The following is a 17,100-nucleotide window of genomic DNA, read 5'->3' on the forward strand; positions in this document are numbered from 1 at the left end:
TCTGAGAAAGAGTGAGAAAAGTTACTGTAAGTTACTGAAAAGAGAAGAAAAAAAGCAGCAAACTTGGAATTAAATTGATTTGAAAAATTGAAACACCTTTCCCTATATTTGATCTGAAATGAGGGTTTTGAGAAGTCTGAGATAAATGTGGTGTTATAAAAGAAAATGTCAGTATCAACATTAAAGGCAGTACCTATTCAAATGGACAAATCAACACTTCAGTACCATTACTAAACAGATAGGAAAATGAGACCAGTCTTGGAATTGTTGCCTAAATGTAAAACCAGTTTGGAGTTTGTTATTTGGGATTATCATGGCCTCAACAAGACCAAGACTAGTCAGAAATTGACACAAACCATCAATACAGCATTGCCAACATTTACGATCAAAGAGCCAGCTAATATTGACCAAACAAGCATTTGATCGATTAACACAGGAAGCATCAGGCATGGGAAGCACCTAAGAACTATCATGCAAATGAGTTGTAGAAGCAACAACATGCATAATGCACCTTTCACACAACATGGACGATGAGAAAAGCAGAGAGAAACTCTTGTGATAAGTGGTTAAATAAACTGACCATTTGAAACAAGAAGAAACATATAAGTTACCTTTAGAAAATAAAATCTGCAATAAAAATTATAAAAAGAAAGGGCAAATTTGATGATAGAATAGTTTGAGATACTTGGAAAGTATTTAAAAAGTTGAGAACAAAGCAAAAAGATGTCAAACTTGTGAAATTATTCAATCATTAATAAATAAAATTTGAAAAAGCTGTACGGAAACAGACAAAATTGAAGAATGCTCCCAGGTGTAAAATAAGACTAGAAACAAAACAAATGAAAGGGTGAAAGATAAAATGTGATCTCAAATCTACACCAAAACATAAATCTGAAGATGACACAACTTTACAGAATATAAAAACAACTGGAATAGATATGTAGGTGTGGGTCATGGGGATGGGCTAAATGAAGTGAATCATCAAGGCAGTTAACAAAAATTTGGGTTCAGGAGTTGCTTAAAGGGGGCTTTTCAATCTCATACAAGTCACGCGAATGAACATCAAGGACCAGACCAAACCAATCCTACAATACTACAATTAAACTGGTTTGAAAATGAAACTCAGTTCCACTTAACACTAGTCTCTCCACTACTATACCTGCGAGTCCGTACCTAGAATTGGAGATCCGATCCACCTACCGTTCTGACGCTGTGTCAGCCTCCATGTATCCTGTCCGCTGCTACCTTTCAGCTAACAGCAAGTACTCTTGCTGACTTGAATTTGGCTATGTAAATTTGATGTTGATGAATGCATATTTGAAACAAAAATGGAAGAACCCCAAAACAAGTCTTTTAACTGCTGTATTTAAGTTTAAGCATTATTTAAAACATTGACTAGGGTATCAATTTTGTAGATATTCCTGACCAAATGTTCAGCTATGGGAAAGGCCTGTACATTAAACTTTAAAATCACAGGCCAGAACCCAGCATCAACCTAAACTTGCCAATCTGCCCCTGTAATGGCATGCATCACATTTGCCAAGTCCAACGAAACTGCATCTAGAGTCTGAGAGAACTCACGTGGCCTGATAACAGAGAGCTGAATGCTAGCAACAAACTACCACCAGGACTCCTAAAATACACAGCCTCTCATCACTACCAGATACATAGCTTCCATGTTGAAAAGTGACAATGTAAGAATTTATTTTTTGAAATTTATTATCAATTACTTCAGAAGATTAGTGGGTTTATCATTGAATTGTGTATGTGCATGTGTGGCTCCTCATGAGAAATAGGGTATGGGCATAATTCTATCTTGCAGAAAATAAAAACCTTCATATTTACTTTACTACATTTCTTTAAGATATCAATAAATACATAAAACCTTCCGCCGATTCTTAACATATACCTTCATAGAGACACTAACATCAGATCAGTGGCATCTTGCATTACAGAAAATTGTACATAAAACTCCTACAAACGGAATGATTAGTCACCTAAATAAAGAACTGAGGCATGTTCAGTCTGTAAAAGTTAAGGGGCCCTGATTTAGTGGAGAATGGGTGGTTTTATTTCATTAGGGAAGTACAAAATTACAGTTCATGCCTAGTGTTTGATCCTCCTGACAACCAGAATTAATTTAAAATTGTGATTAAGACAGGCTTTACAATCTTATTTGCTAAAGTCATGGTTTAAGCAGAAACCACTTCATCTACCTAAATCAATAGTGTTCCCTAATCACAACTCTCATGATTGCTGTAAATGGTTAAAATACCTCAATTCTAATGGTAAGTTGATTTCATTTGAATGTGTCACTTTACACTTTCAACAAGATTTGAATTAGATTCAATGCAAAATTCGCACAATACTGTTGAGTCCTAAAACTTAAAATTCCTGAGTAACACGCATAGTCACACGAACACAAATATAGTCCTTCACTAAGGTCAAATCTGCCAAATCTGGCAAACAACTGCTCATCTTCAAGTGGATCGGATCGTTCATCTGACTTGGCTAATCCAACCCTGACCAGAAAGCCCTACAGTACCATAACTGTATGCAGGCTGTAGAAGGAACCTAAACAACAGGGTGCAAAAACAACAACTGTTAGTAACCCATTTAGCTAACTGAAAATTGCTATTATTTACCCATTATTATTGATGCCCGCAAGGGTATAGCTAAAAGATCATGAAAATGTGTTCCAACAGACCCCTTAATCAGAGAAGTGGTTCTCATTATCTCTCTCTAATTGCAATGGGTATTTACTACAAGAAAATGATAGCCCCATGATTATAAACTGGTTGTAGCTAAACAGAAAGCAACTACCTATTACTATGAGAAGGAAAATATACGGGGAAGAGAAGCTGGGGAAATGTACAAATACACTAAACATAAAACAAAGCACCACCCCAAAAAAAGAGATAACCGCAGAGTTCTGAAAGCAAATTGAAGTTCACCAAATGCAAAAAGAAAATGCAAACATGAATTGCAGGGTGCAAATAAACAAAAGTGAACACATTGTCACGAATTACAAAAATATTAAGGAGGTAATGGTAGGTATGCGTAAGCATTTCCATTGGTTTGGCCAATCCTCAATCAGAAACAGCAGTTATCAGAGAAAGAAGCAAGAGGAAAGATATTTTGGAACTGATTACAACATTCCACTACAGCAGCATGCCTTAAAAACTGTTAGATGTCTAAATTAATAAATTATTCCCCTCTCCTCCCCCAAGAAAACACAAGAACTTAAAATACCACAAGGTGTTATGCAAATTTGGACTAATCTTACTTGCTTTCCTTTTTTCAAGTTATATAACAATAATTAAGTTTGGGGATGGAATGTTTTCATGAGAGCCAATTACCAAACTTACTCATTGCACACCCCAAGTTACTTTCAAAGATTTCCAAAATGACCAATCAAACCAAAATGACCTGGCAACTACTCAGACAAGAGACAGCAGCAGAAATGTTGAATAAGCATATCCTTATCACAGCTGTAGATCAACAAACTACAAGGATGAAGAAGAAGAAAAAACACAACAAAGACACATACCTGGTGTGGTTATTCGAGTGGCCTTAATATCTTCTGGCACCACCATACCCTCCTTGCCCACCTCCATAGCCACCTCCGCCGCCTCCTCCGCCCTGGTTGCCTCCGTAGCTGCCGCTACCGCCGCCGTGGCCTCCTTGATTGGATCCGTAGCCACCCTGGTTTCCACCATAGCCACCTTGGTTGCCTCCATATCCACCGCCGCCACCGCCTCCGCTGCCACTGCTGCCTCCGCCACCACCTGCGAGTAATTAATAGAAACGTCAATTCAAACAGGCCCAAATGACGCTACAAGAAACTAGAATGGCATAACAGCGAAGGCCTTACCCTTACCCGAGTAGGGCGCAGGCCGTCCTCCTCCGTAGTTGCCGCCGCCCCCTCGCACCGGTCCTCCTCCGTAGTTCTGCTGGTAGCTGCCCCCGAAGTTGTCGTTGTTCCAGTTGCCTCCAGAGCCGCCGCCTCCGCCGCCTCCACCCTGGTTCCAGCCACCGCCGCCGCCGCCGCCTTGGTTTTGGTTGGACCACGGGCCGTTGCCACCGTTGCCCCCGTTGCCTCCCCAGCCGCCGCCGCCGCCACCGCCTCCACCGCTGTAGCCTTGGTTGCCCTGGTTCCAGTCGTTGCCGCCGCGGTTGCCGCCCCAAGAGCCTCCCGATGGGCCCCCCCTTCCTGGACCGCCGCCCCCGCCGCCACCACTGCCGCCGCCCCCGCCGCCGCCACCCCCTCGACTGCCGCGGGACTGCATGTCTGCCATCTCTTGCCGGCTGAGGGCCTTCTTCACATCAATGTGCTTCCCTCGCAGTGAGTGATTCCTCTGCACTGTAAACAACATTGTATTATTAAAAAAATTATGAAATTGTGCAATGAGCACACAAAGCTATAATTTAAGAAAGCGACTTACAGCAAATCTTGTCAACAGTATCATAGTCGTCAAATTCGACAAAACCGAAGCCTCGCTTTTTCCCAGATTCCTTATCCATGACAATGGATACAGTCCGCACTTGTCCAAATTGTTTGAAATAATTACGGATATCATCTTCATCCATCTCTTCCTTGAGTCCACCAATAAACAACTTCTTTACTGTTGCACCTGCTTCTGGCCGGCCAATTTCCTTAACAAGATAAATGCTTGTTAGTTAAGCATAGAGGAATGCAATGAAGTTGGGGATAACCTGGCAGACACTTACAGTTCGGGGCACAGCCCTCTTAGGTTCAACCACTCTACCATCAATGCGGTGGGGCCGGTGCGCCTGAGCCTCATCTACCATGGCAGCTCTTGCGTATGTAATGAAGCCAAAACCACGGGACCTGACAACATATTACAATAATATAATAAGAAATTTGACGCTTAATAGAAGCTTAGCTAAACCAAGGTAGACGCAAAAACATACTTTTTGGTTTTGGGATCCTTCATGACTACAACATCCACTATGTCTCCCCATTGTTCATAAAATTTTTTCAAGGACTCATCTGTTGTTCTATAATCCAATCCACCAATGAAAAGCTTCCTTGTGTGTTCTGCTTCATGTGAGCCCTGGAAATAAAAAAGACCTAAGTGATAAAATGTCTCAACAGAGAAGTAAAATGGAAAACAAAGTGATGACTACTCTTCAAAGAAGTAAAGTACTGAGGCTGTCTATTTTTTTTGAGGGAGGGGTGATTTGAAGAACAGTTGAAACCAAGACCAGGCACAGAAGAAAATATCTGGTCGAGTTCTTATCAACAACGGGAAACAGGAAGGAGGCGCAAGAGAACGCTGAGCTGAGCCGAGTAAAAAAATATAGCGTCCCGGCCGCCCCTCGCCTCGCCTCGGGGGTAATGACCTTATTCGAGACTTCCAAGCCGGCTCAAAGCTCAAACCGTACGAAATATAAAAGCGTCGAACCACTTCCTGCGAAAGGCAAAATACAAAGAGAAGCAAACAAATTTAGAATAAAAAAAGAGGGCTGGAAAAAAATAATAATGAAAAAATATTTTAAAATTTCAGCAGAGCGTCCAAATCAAAACACTGGACCAGGCCCTAGGTCTCACTTACAGATTTGGTGTTAAAATGCGCATTAAACACAGCATATTCTTTGAAATTATGACCGTCGCCAGATAAATAATTTTAATTTACTATGAGATTGAAAAGGCGAGAATAACATCGAAGCGAAATGGAAATAAAAGTGCGGCGTCTCTGCCTATGGAAGCCGAGCATCATGGCAACAGAAATACAAATATGCGAGAAAAGAGGTAAATAACTTACTTCGTTATCCATGTGACCACGATTGCCGTCCATTTCTACTTTAACCATGTCAGGTGGCCAGTCCGAGGTCTGATTACTTTCTACTATTCCAGCAGAAAAGTGCACTTCTCCTCCAGCAGGAGGAACACAAGTCAAGGCCCAAACAAAATGGCGGGGATCGCAGCTCTTTTCCCCTCCCCTCTCCTCTTCTCCCCTCTCTAGATCAATACCAAAACTTCCGGCCGATACAGGGCTGCGAAAATTCACGGGAAAAAATAGTCTGCCCATCATAGAAAATGGAACGTGAATGAGAATGAGACTACTGGATGTAGATTCGGGTATTTATTACACTTCAAAGACAAAACGAACCAGAAAGAGACTTTGCTTCTGCTTTTCTTTTTAAGTGAAGAGTTGCGCTGGCACAACTGTATCCCGGCACCATATCCGCCATTTATTCATTTTTCTTTTTAACTTCCGACCGAAAGCCCTCGCCGAGTCGGCCATTTTGTCGAGTAAAGTGGAAAAGCCGGGCCGGGGCATAATCTAAGATTCCAGGTAAAGTTTCCCTATTTATGAGTATTCGTTGTACTTTTTGGGTCTATCCGCTCCCTATTGCATTCCTACTTGTTTGCATCGAGCCGTTCGTATTCGCCGCATTTCCTGCACCAAATTGTGGTGTACAAACTTACCGGGTTAAAGTAGTTGTGCCTACCTTCGGGATTGAATTTTTAGCTTATTTGATTGTTAAATGTGGCTCCAAATCCGCGTTCAGACGTTTCCATGGTCTCTGTTTCAAAACATATATAAGTTTTACACTCTCTGATATTGAAACATAATTGTATAGAATGGGTTATTTCTTGGTGGTTACTGCCTGTACTTGCCCAGAGCTGTTTTAATAATTTAGCACACCCACATTCAATTCCATTCGGAAGAGAATCAAGCTCGAAATTGCTTAAAACAGCTTGTTTTTATTTGGTCTGTATGCCCCAAGTGGATGTCCTTAATTTTGCACCCCTCGTTGTTTCTACTGTTGTTTATTTGTCTGATTCACCAATTGTTCTAGGTGTATGTCATCATTTCTTTGTACTTTCCAGTCTAAAATTTTGTGCCACTTTTCACTCTATTAGCCTTTTTTCTGTTTTTTTTACAGTCCTTTAAATACTTCCAACAATGGAAGATAGGCCACAGCGAGGTGGTGTTGGTGGCGGGTTTCGAGGTCGAGGCGGGCCACCTGGACGTGGTGGGCCCCCTCGAGGACGAGGCGGGTTTGATGGTGGTATGAGAGGAAGGTATGTCACATTTCTATTTTGCATATTTTCTATCATTCTTAAAGTTCCATTCAAATTAAAATTTCATCTTTGTTGTAGGGGAGGACCAGGCATGATGCGAGGTGGTCCGCCAGGCAGGGGAGGACCTCCACGAGGTATGGGAATGGGTCGTGGTGCCCCTCCAGAGAGAGGTGGATTCGTTCCCAGAGGAATGGGAGGTCCACGAGGAAGAGGTGGAGAGTTTGTACCCCGTGGTGCTGGTGGAGACCGAGGCACATTCAGAGGTGGTGAGTACTTTTCAATGTTAAAGTTTAAATGTCTGAAAATTTCTTTAAATTTGACTCATCAATTCCTTTTCATCAGGCCGAGGGCGTGGTGGCTTTGAGCCCAGGGGTCGAGGGGGCTTTGAACCCAGGGGGCGTGGAGGCTTTGAACCTAGGGGGCGAGGAGGCTTTGAACCCAGGGGGCGAGGAGGCTTTGAACCCAGGGGGCGTGGAGGTTTTGAGCCTAGGGGAAGAGGCGGCTTTGAAGGCCGTGGAAGAGGAGGTGGCTTTGAGGGCCGAGGCCGTGGTGGATTTGATAGGGGAGGACGAGGAGCCTCATCAGCTCCAAGTGACCGGTTTGGAGGTGCTCCTCCAAAACGCATGGGAGGCCCCCCTGTGAATGATGATTCTGCACCCAAGCGAGGTCGCTATGATGGATCTCAAGGAAGCAATGGCTATGGTGCTCCATCAAGGTCAGTATAAAATAAAATTGCTTCATTTTTATTGAATGGGCTTCTTATCTCTAGCGTTGTATATGTGGCTTTCTGCATTGTAGATTTGATTGTAATTTGAAGGATTTAAAATGTAGCATGTATTATAGTGAAAGTAGATATTTAGCTTTTCGTAGAGAGTAATTTCTCACAGTTTTTGTAGCACCCACATGGTAGTTTCCTTATCTGTGTTTTCTTTTGCATATTCAAGCCAATTTTCCTCTAATCAGTATGACAATCAAGGATTTGATGCATCATCCCATAGTAATGCTGGCACTGCTTATGGGTGAGTTTGGCCTTTTTAACAATGCAGCTAGCCTTTGTTTCTTCCTTCTGTGGGTGTAGGTCTCATTTATTTGTGCTTTGGTATGTGTATTGACTGTTGGCCTGTTCTTCTATGGTTTTTGTTTTTTAATCCTTTTTTATCCCCCACCTCCTTTTTGTTTGTTAGTTTGTTTGTTTTTGTGTGTGCCTAAGACTTATAGTTGCATCCTTTTCGTAATTCTCCCAAAGGGTACTTGTTTTGTAATTAATAAACCCAGCCTAATAAATTTTGTTTTTCAGGGGTGCTCCTCCTAACCAGAGCTACAACACACACCAAACATACAACTCTGGTGGTTCCAGTGGGGGTTACCCAGCACAGTCCTATGGTTCAGACCCACCAGTAGCTGCTGCAGGCGGCTATGGAAGCGGTGGTGGTAATCCCAACTACAGTGCTCCAGCAACTGGTTACAATGAAGAATATTCTTCAGGATATCCCTCTGCTCCTGCAGACAACAGGCCTAATTACAGTGCCCCTCAACCTTACTCACAGACGGAATCATACCCTAGCTATAATAAGCCTGCAGGTTAGAGTTTTGTTTGTTTTGTTTGCTTGTTCTACAGTTTTTATGCTACTTTCCATACTATATCTTCTTCCCTTTTCAGCACAAGATGACTATTCCTCTGGAGGGTACGGGAATGCTCCCTCTGGAAACTACCCAGCTGCTGCCCCCACTTATGATGATAGAGGGTATTCTAATTCTGGTTCTTATGGTGCGTTGAACAATTTTACCGTTGATGTCTATCATAATCTGCCAACCTTAATTTGATTTTTTTTTTTTTTAATAAGTTGTGACATCCTTTGGGTTATTGAACTTATTCTTTTTACAATGATATGCTTTTGTGTTTCAGACTCGCCGAGTTATGGGTCCAACACCTACAACAAACCTTATGGTGAGTACTACCACCCTTAAATATTTATTACTTTTATTTTCCTTTTTTTTTCGGTTGTTTTTGTCTTATAGTTTTGTCACTCTGGGACAATCATTTGGGTTGCCCTAAGATATGCCTCAGTGTTAGTTTGGGGAAATTTTAAGTTCTCAGGAAGTTGGAGAGATTGTGTTTCACTTTCACTTAGATGAGGGAAACATGCAGATATTTCTGCTGGGATTTTAAAACTGAATCATCTTAGTCTTCATGAAGCAGGTGCGGGTCATCAGCTCAGAAGCTATAGGTTTCTAGTACGAAGAGCTGGAGGACAGTGCAATATTTATTGAAACTTAAGATGATATTGCTGAAATTGGCATTGGGATAAACAATAAATTTCTCTGCACACACACCATCTTGTACAGAGTACCGTAGTTTGTCTATAAATTTTCATTTGGAGAAAAGAAATCTATAGGGTAGTTTTTCCACCTCAAACTATCATATTTCCATGTGAGAAAAAAGTGAGCATGTATGAAGCTGCCTTAATTTACCAGTTAAAACGAAGTGAGGTTTACATTACGCGTTGTTTCACTAAGCCATGAGCTCTTAGTGTATATGTGTGTTTTGGAATTAACCATGTTTCAGGCGGCAGCTCAGCTAGCTATGGGCAGAACCGAGATTATCAAGCACAGCGACGCTACTAAAACATAAATCAAAAATTGAAACTGCTAATCTTATCAGGCTATATCTCAAATTTTAATCTATTGATTGATATTGAAAATATCATATTTACTTCATAAATTATTGTGCTCTCAAATATTATTAGGAAGTCCCTTGTTAATAATTTGACGTTTTGACGAATACTTAGCGTAGGAATGATGCTGTGATGGTTGAAGCATCTCTCATATGAAAACTGTACATAATTCTTCATGTCATTGTTTTGAAGAAAAGATTATAAGTTATCTAAGAATCGTAATCATCTCATTTCAATTTTTATTTTGTATTTGTCAAAGAAAACGCATGTACATTCCATCATGGTTTTCTTTTTGTTGTGAAATTAAGTGAAGAATAGTTTAGGGCTATATTCACAACTACCTTAACACTCGATCTGTTACTTCAATGGGAAGATTTTATTTAAGTGTGCAATTTAAAGCTAAACTTTAATAAAAGCTTGTAGTAATTGATCTACACAATATCAGAGACTCACCTTATTTTGACCTTCATTCACCCTTAAGCTGCATTTTAGTTTATGTTTGGCGGGGGTGATCAGACCCTCGAACACTTCAACTCGGGTTTGGTTGTGAGCTGAATGATGCTTGTGGTGATCCAGCCATTCAGAGTATTGTTTGAAATGAAGACTGTGTAACTGAAAACCATTATTTGTATGAAGATGATTAATATTCTAGCACGCTTTCCATACCCACAATATTTTCTAAGTTGGTTCACTTAGACTGGATTATTTTATGGGCTTTATTATGGATGCTCTTGTGAGTTACATGCTGCAAAGTCCTGCTCACCTATGTGTGTGCTCTATTCACTCCACTACTGAAAATTGCTATACTTTATTTCTGCTTATTTGCCAGTGTGCCTTTCTATAAGTGGTCTTTGAAGGTCTGACAGAGACCATTTCAGTAGTTACTCTTCTTGGAGAAGTGGAGTTGCAGGTAGCCATTCTTAATTTTCCTCTTAAACTGGTAGGGGCTAGAAATACATTTTGTCAGGACTGGAACGAATCATTTGAGTGCAGCAACCTCAAAGACCGCTTGGCATTGAAACTGGAAGGATTCTACTCAGTGAAGACCGTCAAGATAATTTATTTCAAGTAAGTCTGGGAAAGTATGCTATTATTACTGGTAAAGCAGAGGTCTTGTCTTTAAAAAAAAAAAGAAGAAGAAGTAATGAAGTGGTTAAGCTCATTGTTAACCTTAACTTTCAACCCATTGTAGCATTGAATGCAAATGCAATGAAAGAGATAAATTGCGAGTAGTGAATGCTAGATAGTGAGAATTTAAATAAGATTTTCCAGTTCCATAGTTCACTTATGGTGCCATAAATCGTGTAGTTTTCTTCTAACAATTTTTCAGTTGGTGGATGCATTGCCTTATTTCTAATACGTGAATAAGTACCCACTACTGTACATCTTGAATCCAAGAACTTGACAGGTCTAAAAATGAAAGTCATTACTAACAAGCTACTCTGAAGGTTATGAAACTATTGTAAGTGTAAGTGAACACATTTTGTCATTCACAGTATTAGAAATGCTCTGATGTTTAAGTTAACTTGTTTTCGATTTGTTGCTGCATGAGGCAGATCCCTGAGTGGGTTTAAATCTATTCAACTCGTTTTTTTTTTAAATTTCAAAAAATAAAAACCTTTCTTTACATTTTTTTCTAATTTTAGGAATGTTGATTAGATTGAGCTGTCACCCATGCTTGACTCCCCTGTCTCCTTCCATCGTTTCTCCCCTTTTGTGTGCTTCCATTCGTGCTTCTGTGTTTTCTTTTCAATGAGACTTTGTTGAATTGAGATCGGACGATTAACTGAATGACTTATCTCTTTAGGATCAAGTAATATGGAGGCGTGGAAGTAAGAAATGTGCTAAATTTTAATTTCTAAGCTGGACTGTGGCCCAGAGGAGTGATATAAACATTAACAGATTCTGGCTATCAGTGAGAGAAACGAAGTGAGAGCTTGCATGCAGGAGAAGGTTGAAATTGGAAACTATACACTGTGATACAGAGTATTGGTGCCATGAAAGTGCATAGGTGTACCACGGGCAGGAGGAGACGCCATGAACAGTACCATTCTACTGTATTTTGATTCAAAATGCTAAATGAAAACTCCCAAATGAGAGAGAACTGAAAACGAAAGCTGTTGAGGTTTTTCTATATTTGTGGTGAGAGAATCTTTTCAAACTGAACGAAATGGAGGACTTTTGCCACTATTTATTTGCCGAAGCTACCTCTGGTGCACTGATTTCTCTATAGAATTAACACTGATTCGCAGCAGTGATAACAAACTGACTCTTGTGTGTGTGAAGTATAATTCATCTATCTAGTTTGGGTAAATTAGCAATAAACTATTTTCATTGATGATCATATGATCATTAAATTTGTCAAGTAAAATTTGTTGAGTGACAAGTAGACATTAACTGTTCATATTGTCGGTTTCTTTTCTGTGGTAATGCGAATTGTTTTTCAGATGCAACTTCTTTACCTCTGCCATTTTATATGACAATTTTTATGTTTTCAGGAATGAAATGGATGTTAGTGAAAGCTTCAGAATTCATGGCTTTTTCTGTTGAAACATCCAGATATTGTTGTGCAGCTCCTGGATGAAAACTGTAAGTTACTTACTTCTAGAGTACATTACTATTCAGTGGGCTTCACTGTTTGACAACTCCCCTCTTGATCTTGCAGTTTGGCTTCATAGATTGAGACTTTTTCTCTATCAGTGTCAATGGCTCAATGTCAATACATCTAACTATGTTGGAAATGATGTAGATTGTCTGTTCTCCACGTGAAAGTAAGTTACCTTAATAGAAACACTATCAATTTAGCATGTGACACCTGTATAAATCTGTTCTTTTCTTCATTAGGTATGCACTGGCAAAAATGTTGTGGATCCCACAAATTCTCAATTAATGAGACCATTCTCTTGTGCAAATGCTCTATGATATGTGGTGCAAGTGGGCAATATGGAAAATTCATGAGTATTGTGCATGGATGCAGATAGTTTATTATTCCATATTTCTCTTGCTTGACAAATAGGTAAATCATGTCAAAAATATTTTTGTTATATGGGTCATAATGTGCCATACCTAAGAATTAAGATAATCTTTCTCTCATTAAATCATCTAAATAAGACATAAACTTGAGTTTTTCCTCTTTTGTAGAATGAGTCCAAGCAAGTGGCAAGTGTGCAGAAACTGGTGCTCGATCTGGAAATAAATTGGTGTGATAATGATAATAAAGTAACTATTGCATTGCATAATTATTCTGAATCTACCTTGAAAGAAATTCCCATTTGGATAGCTTAATGCTGCGGGAGAAACTGCCAACCACGTAATTGTATCTGCCCCTTCCTCTGATGAACGAAGCCTTCCTTCCATACGTTTGTGAAAATCGGGGAGAGCAGAACGCACTGAAGGTGTATCAGCCCAACCAGGATGTGCAGAAGCATGGAAAATGCCACTATTTTCTTCTGCATACTGTTCAGCCATCACCACCTGAAGGTTATAAATTAAAGAAGCTGAACAGATTCTGATTCAGATGAAAAATGCACACTCACGTTTTTCTGCTTACCATTTGTCTTTTGTTCTGAGCATACGAACGCACACCATCAAATGGCTCCTGTTTTGAGAGCTGAGGATCGTCAGAGTCAAGTTTCTCCAGGAGCATGCCTCCAGAAGTAACCATGATGACTCTCCCATGATCAGACCTGTAAGGGAAAAAAAATTAAGAACACTTCTTTAATTTTAAGACTTCATTGGAGCAGTAAATTTAATTTACTTACTTAAGCAGTAGAGGCGAAAGGAATCGAGTTAAAATATGAGGAGACAAAACATTTGTCGCAAAATTATATTCAACTCCTTTTGAGTCAATGCGCTTCTCATGAACCATGCACCCAGCATTGTTCACCTGGAGCAGATTTTAGTTATTCGAAATAATGACAGTTACACATTTTAAAAGTAGTGCAATACCTACAAGCACATCCAACTTCTCATGACTATTTGCAAAATCTTTGGCAAATTTGTACACTTCTTCTGGAGCAGCAAGGTCAAGAATGTGTAAATGAATGTTCTTTAAAATGGAAACAAATCAGATATTAGTTTATAAGTCACTGCAAACCTCATGTCATCAGCAAAAATAACTCATTAACCTGATTATTTGTTTTTTCTATTATCTTCGCCTTGGCATCTTCTGCTGTCTGGGCATTTCTACACACCATGTGAACAGTCCCGCCCCGATTTGCAACTTGTTGTGCAACATTTTCACCAATCCCACTATTTGCTCCTGTAAGGGCACAACATAAAAAATAAATTTAGAGACTGACTTAAACCTTCTTCAGACCTTCCATGAGGTTTTGGTTAAAACAGACAACATACCAGTAATCATAAATACTTTGCCGGAACAGTCAACATCTAGATCTCCATCGTTGAACCTTTGAGATGCCGTCTGGTATCCGCTTCTGTGAATCAAAGAGCAAGAAATCAGTAAATGCAGCGAAAAGGGGCGGAACACTAGTTGCATAACTATTTACAGAAGAACCACAAGATTGCAAAAGAAACATACTTCGTGTATTCGCGAAAACCCTTCATGAACCACACGCATTTTCGGTACAATGTCATGGTAATCGGCTGCAAGCTATCACAAAAGCGCAGTAAACTTCAAAATGTCAAACAAACAAAAGTTTGGACTAGGAGGTTAGACTTTCTGCTTATCTCCCGGCCCGGCCTTGAAAACAAACAGGCAGTACAGGCAGCTTGATATATTTGAATCGTTATATTACTTGAGCGACAGATCCTTGCATTTCGATAACTTATCGATTAAATTATTTTGATTGTAGATGCGACATCATGAATGATCTTCTAAGGCAAATTATAACAATCAACTCCCATTTTTCACCTAATTTAAGGGGCGAAGGTTGGTAGACTACTTCCGGGACGGGGGTCCCCCTCCCCCACGGCCTCCCCTCCGCTACCCCTTAAGTTATCCTGCCAGCACAGTTACTCCGTTACTCTGTTGTAGCCTACCCTAGGAACACACTCATATATACTGTGGCACTGCTTCAAAAACCAATATGACGCAGAAAAAGATAACTTATGGGAGCAGCAGCCTCCATAGGCGAAAAGTTTTCCACGCCAAAAATAATTGTTTGATGTGCGGCAGTGAATTCCCCCCTGGCGGAGACGGCCTGCGTACCGCCCAACACGAAGAAACTCGGGGGTCATGGGAGTTTACGATAAGTACCAACGTGGTCCACTTCACTGGAAGATTATCAACGTGCAGATAAGGCAAGACAATATGGCCTTAATGGGATTAAATTCGTGCTACGAGATGAAATGATGATGCACGTCCCTGTTTGGAGGGTTGTAGCTCAACTTGCAGCCACTCAAGAGGAGTGAGCTTATGAAACGGTACATAGAACAGGCAACGCCACGCAAACGCAAGCACCACAGCAATGTTCATAACCAGTAACCAGTTTCGTAGATTGGACGAAAGTAAGCGCGATTTTGGCGCGCTCGCTTTCTTGAAAAGATTTGAGTATTTGTCTTCGAGTGAGGAAGGCGTCCTTATTTACACTTCCTGGACCCACCTTCCACGGCCCTTATCCTTATCTTTCATTAGAGAGAGCACCAAAGTGGACTCCATTCATAGTACCACGGAAAACTTCGTACCCGTCTTACGCGTCTCGTCCAACGAATGCAACAGCTTCCTTAAACCGATACACTTTGTATGAATAGATTTTCAGCGAGGTGACTTGGGATCAGCGGTTATGGATGCAGATCTTGCTGAAAAGGCTTCATTATTCTTCACCGTTTCAAGGATTTTTCCTCTCACCTTCGTAATCCCTCCCCTCCTAGCTCGGTCTTGTTTACTAACGCCAAATCCTGCAAAGGGGGGCTGGCGCGGCTGGCGGCTGGCAAAGTCACCCGTTCTTAGAATGACACCGTGTGGAGTGGCGGGGCCGGGCGATAATCGAGTATAAATGGGCCACCAGGAGGGCCCGACGCATTATCTCGCGAACGTTCACTCTCCGACGCATCCTCGCTAGAACATGAAGTCCGTGCTCGTGGCCCTGGTCGTGCTGGCGACGCTGTTGGCGGCCTCCAAGGCCGGCCCCGCGGCCGCTCAGCGCAAGCTCAAGCCCCTTGCCGAGGTCCTCAAGAGCGACCGCGCTCCGACCGCCGAGGACGCCGCCGTTGTCGCTGCCGCCGCCGTCCCAGTCGGTACGTCGCCCTGCCGTGCCAAAGGCAGCCAAAGGCCAAATGAATAGGGGACTCCCTGGCACCGTTCTGATCGTTCCGATCCAGCGGCGGCAGGATGGGCACCTGTCGGGCCCTTCGGCCATTCCGGGCCAAACCGCCTGGTCGGTTGGCCTAGACGTACCAAAAAGTTCTGACCACAGAAAAGCGCTGTACAGAGTTCTCCAAACTGCCCGCCTTTTGCTTCTTGTAGCGCCTGTGCCTGAGAGGTACGCCGTACGCCCATCCTGCAGCACGCCGGCGTAGCGACAGTGGCCTACCGTGGCCCTGTGAAACAACAGGCGCGAGGTAGGCCACCGTCTCCACAGTGGTGTGATGCGGGAGAGGTGTGATGCCTACCCCACAGGCGCTAGTCGAGAAACTTGTGCCCAAGCAACGGTTCGAGCTCACGGGGGTCCACTGCCAAGCTGATTTCTAATTTCCAATTCTCCGTGAAAGAGTATGTGTACGATGGGTGGCCTAATATCCCGGCGCTCGTCTTGCGCCGGCTCGAGCTTTTGCAATTTTTCATTAGCCCTTTCCCAACTGTACATCCCTAAACAGTGCTGTTGGTCGAATAGGACGATAGATCCCCTGGGCAAATTTCGGTGCACCAAGTTTAATGCTCTTTACTCTGTCCACCCAGAATCACGGAAAGTTGTCGGATGTTACGAGCCGGGCTGCAACTACCAATGCCAACGCTACCAGTACGCCGGAGGATATTGCAGCTGGGGAGAATGTCTGTGCTGGTACTAATAAAAGAACAATCAATTTAGGGTCTGAAACAGATTATTGGACACTCGTCCGCTTGGAGCCGGCCTCAGTCATCCAATCGACACCGCTACACCTGAGGCCCGTGGGGCGCCGCCTTATAGGTAGGCAGCTTGTCGGACACCAGACCCCGCACTTTCACCAATGCCACATCACGTCCAAATGTGAAGCAGGCCACTCAGCATGACAGGGCGTTTCCGTAGTGTAGCGGTTATCACGTGTGCTTCACACGCACAAGGTCCCCGGTTCGATCCCGGGCGGGAACACTTTTTCGGCCACCACTAATAGCCCCTGCGTGAAACATCTCACGAATACAACCCTTGTAATCAGAGTTTTTATTTGATTTCTACTTCAAAATCTTAAAATAAAGTTGTGACCATTTTG

General features: G+C 41.9%; 4 protein-coding genes and 1 non-coding gene across 9 annotated transcripts; 3 read left to right on the plus strand and 2 right to left on the minus strand.

Moving 5' to 3' along the window:
* Nucleotides 1–1,829: 1,829 nt before the first annotated feature.
* LOC117641549 (heterogeneous nuclear ribonucleoprotein A1, A2/B1 homolog) lies at nucleotides 1,830–5,980 on the minus strand. Of its 2 annotated transcripts, none has more exons than XM_034378986.1 (7): nucleotides 5,790–5,980; nucleotides 4,936–5,078; nucleotides 4,732–4,852; nucleotides 4,446–4,656; nucleotides 3,881–4,363; nucleotides 3,551–3,788; nucleotides 1,830–2,574 (listed from the first exon to the last, which is right to left on the minus strand). In XM_034378986.1, the coding sequence occupies exons 1-6, from the start codon at nucleotides 5,835–5,837 to the stop codon at nucleotides 3,574–3,576; spliced, it is 1,221 nt and encodes a 406-aa protein (XP_034234877.1). In that variant the 5' UTR covers nucleotides 5,838–5,980; the 3' UTR covers nucleotides 1,830–2,574; nucleotides 3,551–3,573. The 2 variants fall into 2 exon arrangements, with proteins under 2 accessions (XP_034234877.1, XP_034234876.1); XM_034378985.1 differs by having other exon boundaries at nucleotides 3,875–4,363.
* Nucleotides 5,981–6,066: 86 nt separating this feature from the next.
* Nucleotides 6,067–12,966, plus strand: LOC117641550 (glycine-rich protein DOT1-like). Of its 3 annotated transcripts, XM_034378987.1 has the most exons (12): nucleotides 6,067–6,323; nucleotides 6,919–7,057; nucleotides 7,136–7,323; nucleotides 7,400–7,772; nucleotides 8,002–8,076; nucleotides 8,355–8,638; nucleotides 8,718–8,825; nucleotides 8,964–9,005; nucleotides 12,231–12,321; nucleotides 12,398–12,503; nucleotides 12,577–12,748; nucleotides 12,874–12,966. In XM_034378987.1, exons 2-9 carry the CDS (start codon nucleotides 6,939–6,941, stop codon nucleotides 12,314–12,316), a joined length of 1,275 nt encoding a protein of 424 aa, XP_034234878.1. In that variant the 5' UTR covers nucleotides 6,067–6,323; nucleotides 6,919–6,938; the 3' UTR covers nucleotides 12,317–12,321; nucleotides 12,398–12,503; nucleotides 12,577–12,748; nucleotides 12,874–12,966. The 3 variants fall into 3 exon arrangements, with proteins under 3 accessions (XP_034234878.1, XP_034234879.1, XP_034234880.1); XM_034378989.1 differs by lacking the exon at nucleotides 8,002–8,076 and having other exon boundaries at nucleotides 6,074–6,323; XM_034378988.1 differs by lacking the exons at nucleotides 12,231–12,321; nucleotides 12,398–12,503; nucleotides 12,577–12,748; nucleotides 12,874–12,966 and adding an exon at nucleotides 9,624–10,173 and having other exon boundaries at nucleotides 6,073–6,323.
* On the minus strand, nucleotides 12,692–14,667 carry LOC117641551 (dehydrogenase/reductase SDR family member 12-like). 2 transcript variants are annotated; one of them, XM_034378991.1, is made up of 8 exons: nucleotides 14,606–14,667; nucleotides 14,086–14,168; nucleotides 13,860–13,993; nucleotides 13,685–13,780; nucleotides 13,494–13,618; nucleotides 13,283–13,418; nucleotides 12,987–13,206; nucleotides 12,692–12,918 (listed from the first exon to the last, which is right to left on the minus strand). In XM_034378991.1, exons 2-8 carry the CDS (start codon nucleotides 14,093–14,095, stop codon nucleotides 12,806–12,808), a joined length of 834 nt encoding a protein of 277 aa, XP_034234882.1. In that variant the 5' UTR covers nucleotides 14,096–14,168; nucleotides 14,606–14,667; the 3' UTR covers nucleotides 12,692–12,805. The 2 variants fall into 2 exon arrangements, with proteins under 2 accessions (XP_034234882.1, XP_034234881.1); XM_034378990.1 differs by lacking the exon at nucleotides 14,606–14,667 and adding an exon at nucleotides 14,273–14,453.
* A 1,012-nt stretch (nucleotides 14,668–15,679) lies between these two features.
* On the plus strand, nucleotides 15,680–17,098 carry LOC117641555. Its single transcript, XM_034378996.1, has 2 exons — nucleotides 15,680–15,930; nucleotides 16,592–17,098. Exons 1-2 carry the CDS (start codon nucleotides 15,759–15,761, stop codon nucleotides 16,699–16,701), a joined length of 282 nt encoding a protein of 93 aa, XP_034234887.1. The 5' UTR covers nucleotides 15,680–15,758; the 3' UTR covers nucleotides 16,702–17,098.
* On the plus strand, nucleotides 16,910–16,982 carry Trnav-cac. Its single transcript has one exon. It is a non-coding gene; the product is annotated as a tRNA-Val (tRNA).
* Nucleotides 17,099–17,100: the final 2 nt, after the last annotated feature.

The sequence above is a fragment of the Thrips palmi genome, unplaced genomic scaffold (assembly GCF_012932325.1).
Source record: "Thrips palmi isolate BJ-2018 unplaced genomic scaffold, TpBJ-2018v1 HiC_scaffold_15, whole genome shotgun sequence".
NCBI lineage: Eukaryota > Metazoa > Arthropoda > Insecta > Thysanoptera > Thripidae > Thrips > Thrips palmi.

What these genes read in the sequence shown, in the direction of transcription:
- LOC117641551 (XM_034378990.1), bottom strand. Translation starts at nt 14,328, where the DNA reads ATGACATTGTACCGAAAATGCGTGTGGTTCATGAAGGGTTTTCGCGAA. An exon ending in CAAAGTATTTATGATTACTG is followed by an intron (nt 13,994 to 14,085) that starts GTATGTTGTCTG and finishes GTGCCCTTACAG; the next exon opens with GAGCAAATAGTGGGATTGGT. An exon ending in ATGAGAAGTTGGATGTGCTT is followed by an intron (nt 13,619 to 13,684) that starts GTAGGTATTGCA and finishes AATCTGCTCCAG; the next exon opens with GTGAACAATGCTGGGTGCAT.
- LOC117641549 (XM_034378985.1), bottom strand. Translation starts at nt 5,837, where the DNA reads ATGGTTAAAGTAGAAATGGACGGCAATCGTGGTCACATGGATAACGAA. An exon ending in GTGGTCACATGGATAACGAA is followed by an intron (nt 5,079 to 5,789) that starts GTAAGTTATTTA and finishes TTTTATTTCCAG; the next exon opens with GGCTCACATGAAGCAGAACA. An exon ending in AGAGGGCTGTGCCCCGAACT is followed by an intron (nt 4,657 to 4,731) that starts GTAAGTGTCTGC and finishes TATCTTGTTAAG; the next exon opens with GAAATTGGCCGGCCAGAAGC.
- LOC117641550 (XM_034378987.1), top strand. Translation starts at nt 6,939, where the DNA reads ATGGAAGATAGGCCACAGCGAGGTGGTGTTGGTGGCGGGTTTCGAGGT. An exon ending in GGCTATGGTGCTCCATCAAG is followed by an intron (nt 7,773 to 8,001) that starts GTCAGTATAAAA and finishes TGCATATTCAAG; the next exon opens with CCAATTTTCCTCTAATCAGT. An exon ending in AATGCTGGCACTGCTTATGG is followed by an intron (nt 8,077 to 8,354) that starts GTGAGTTTGGCC and finishes TTTGTTTTTCAG; the next exon opens with GGGTGCTCCTCCTAACCAGA.
- LOC117641555 (XM_034378996.1), top strand. Translation starts at nt 15,759, where the DNA reads ATGAAGTCCGTGCTCGTGGCCCTGGTCGTGCTGGCGACGCTGTTGGCG. An exon ending in TGCCGCCGCCGTCCCAGTCG is followed by an intron (nt 15,931 to 16,591) that starts GTACGTCGCCCT and finishes CTGTCCACCCAG; the next exon opens with AATCACGGAAAGTTGTCGGA.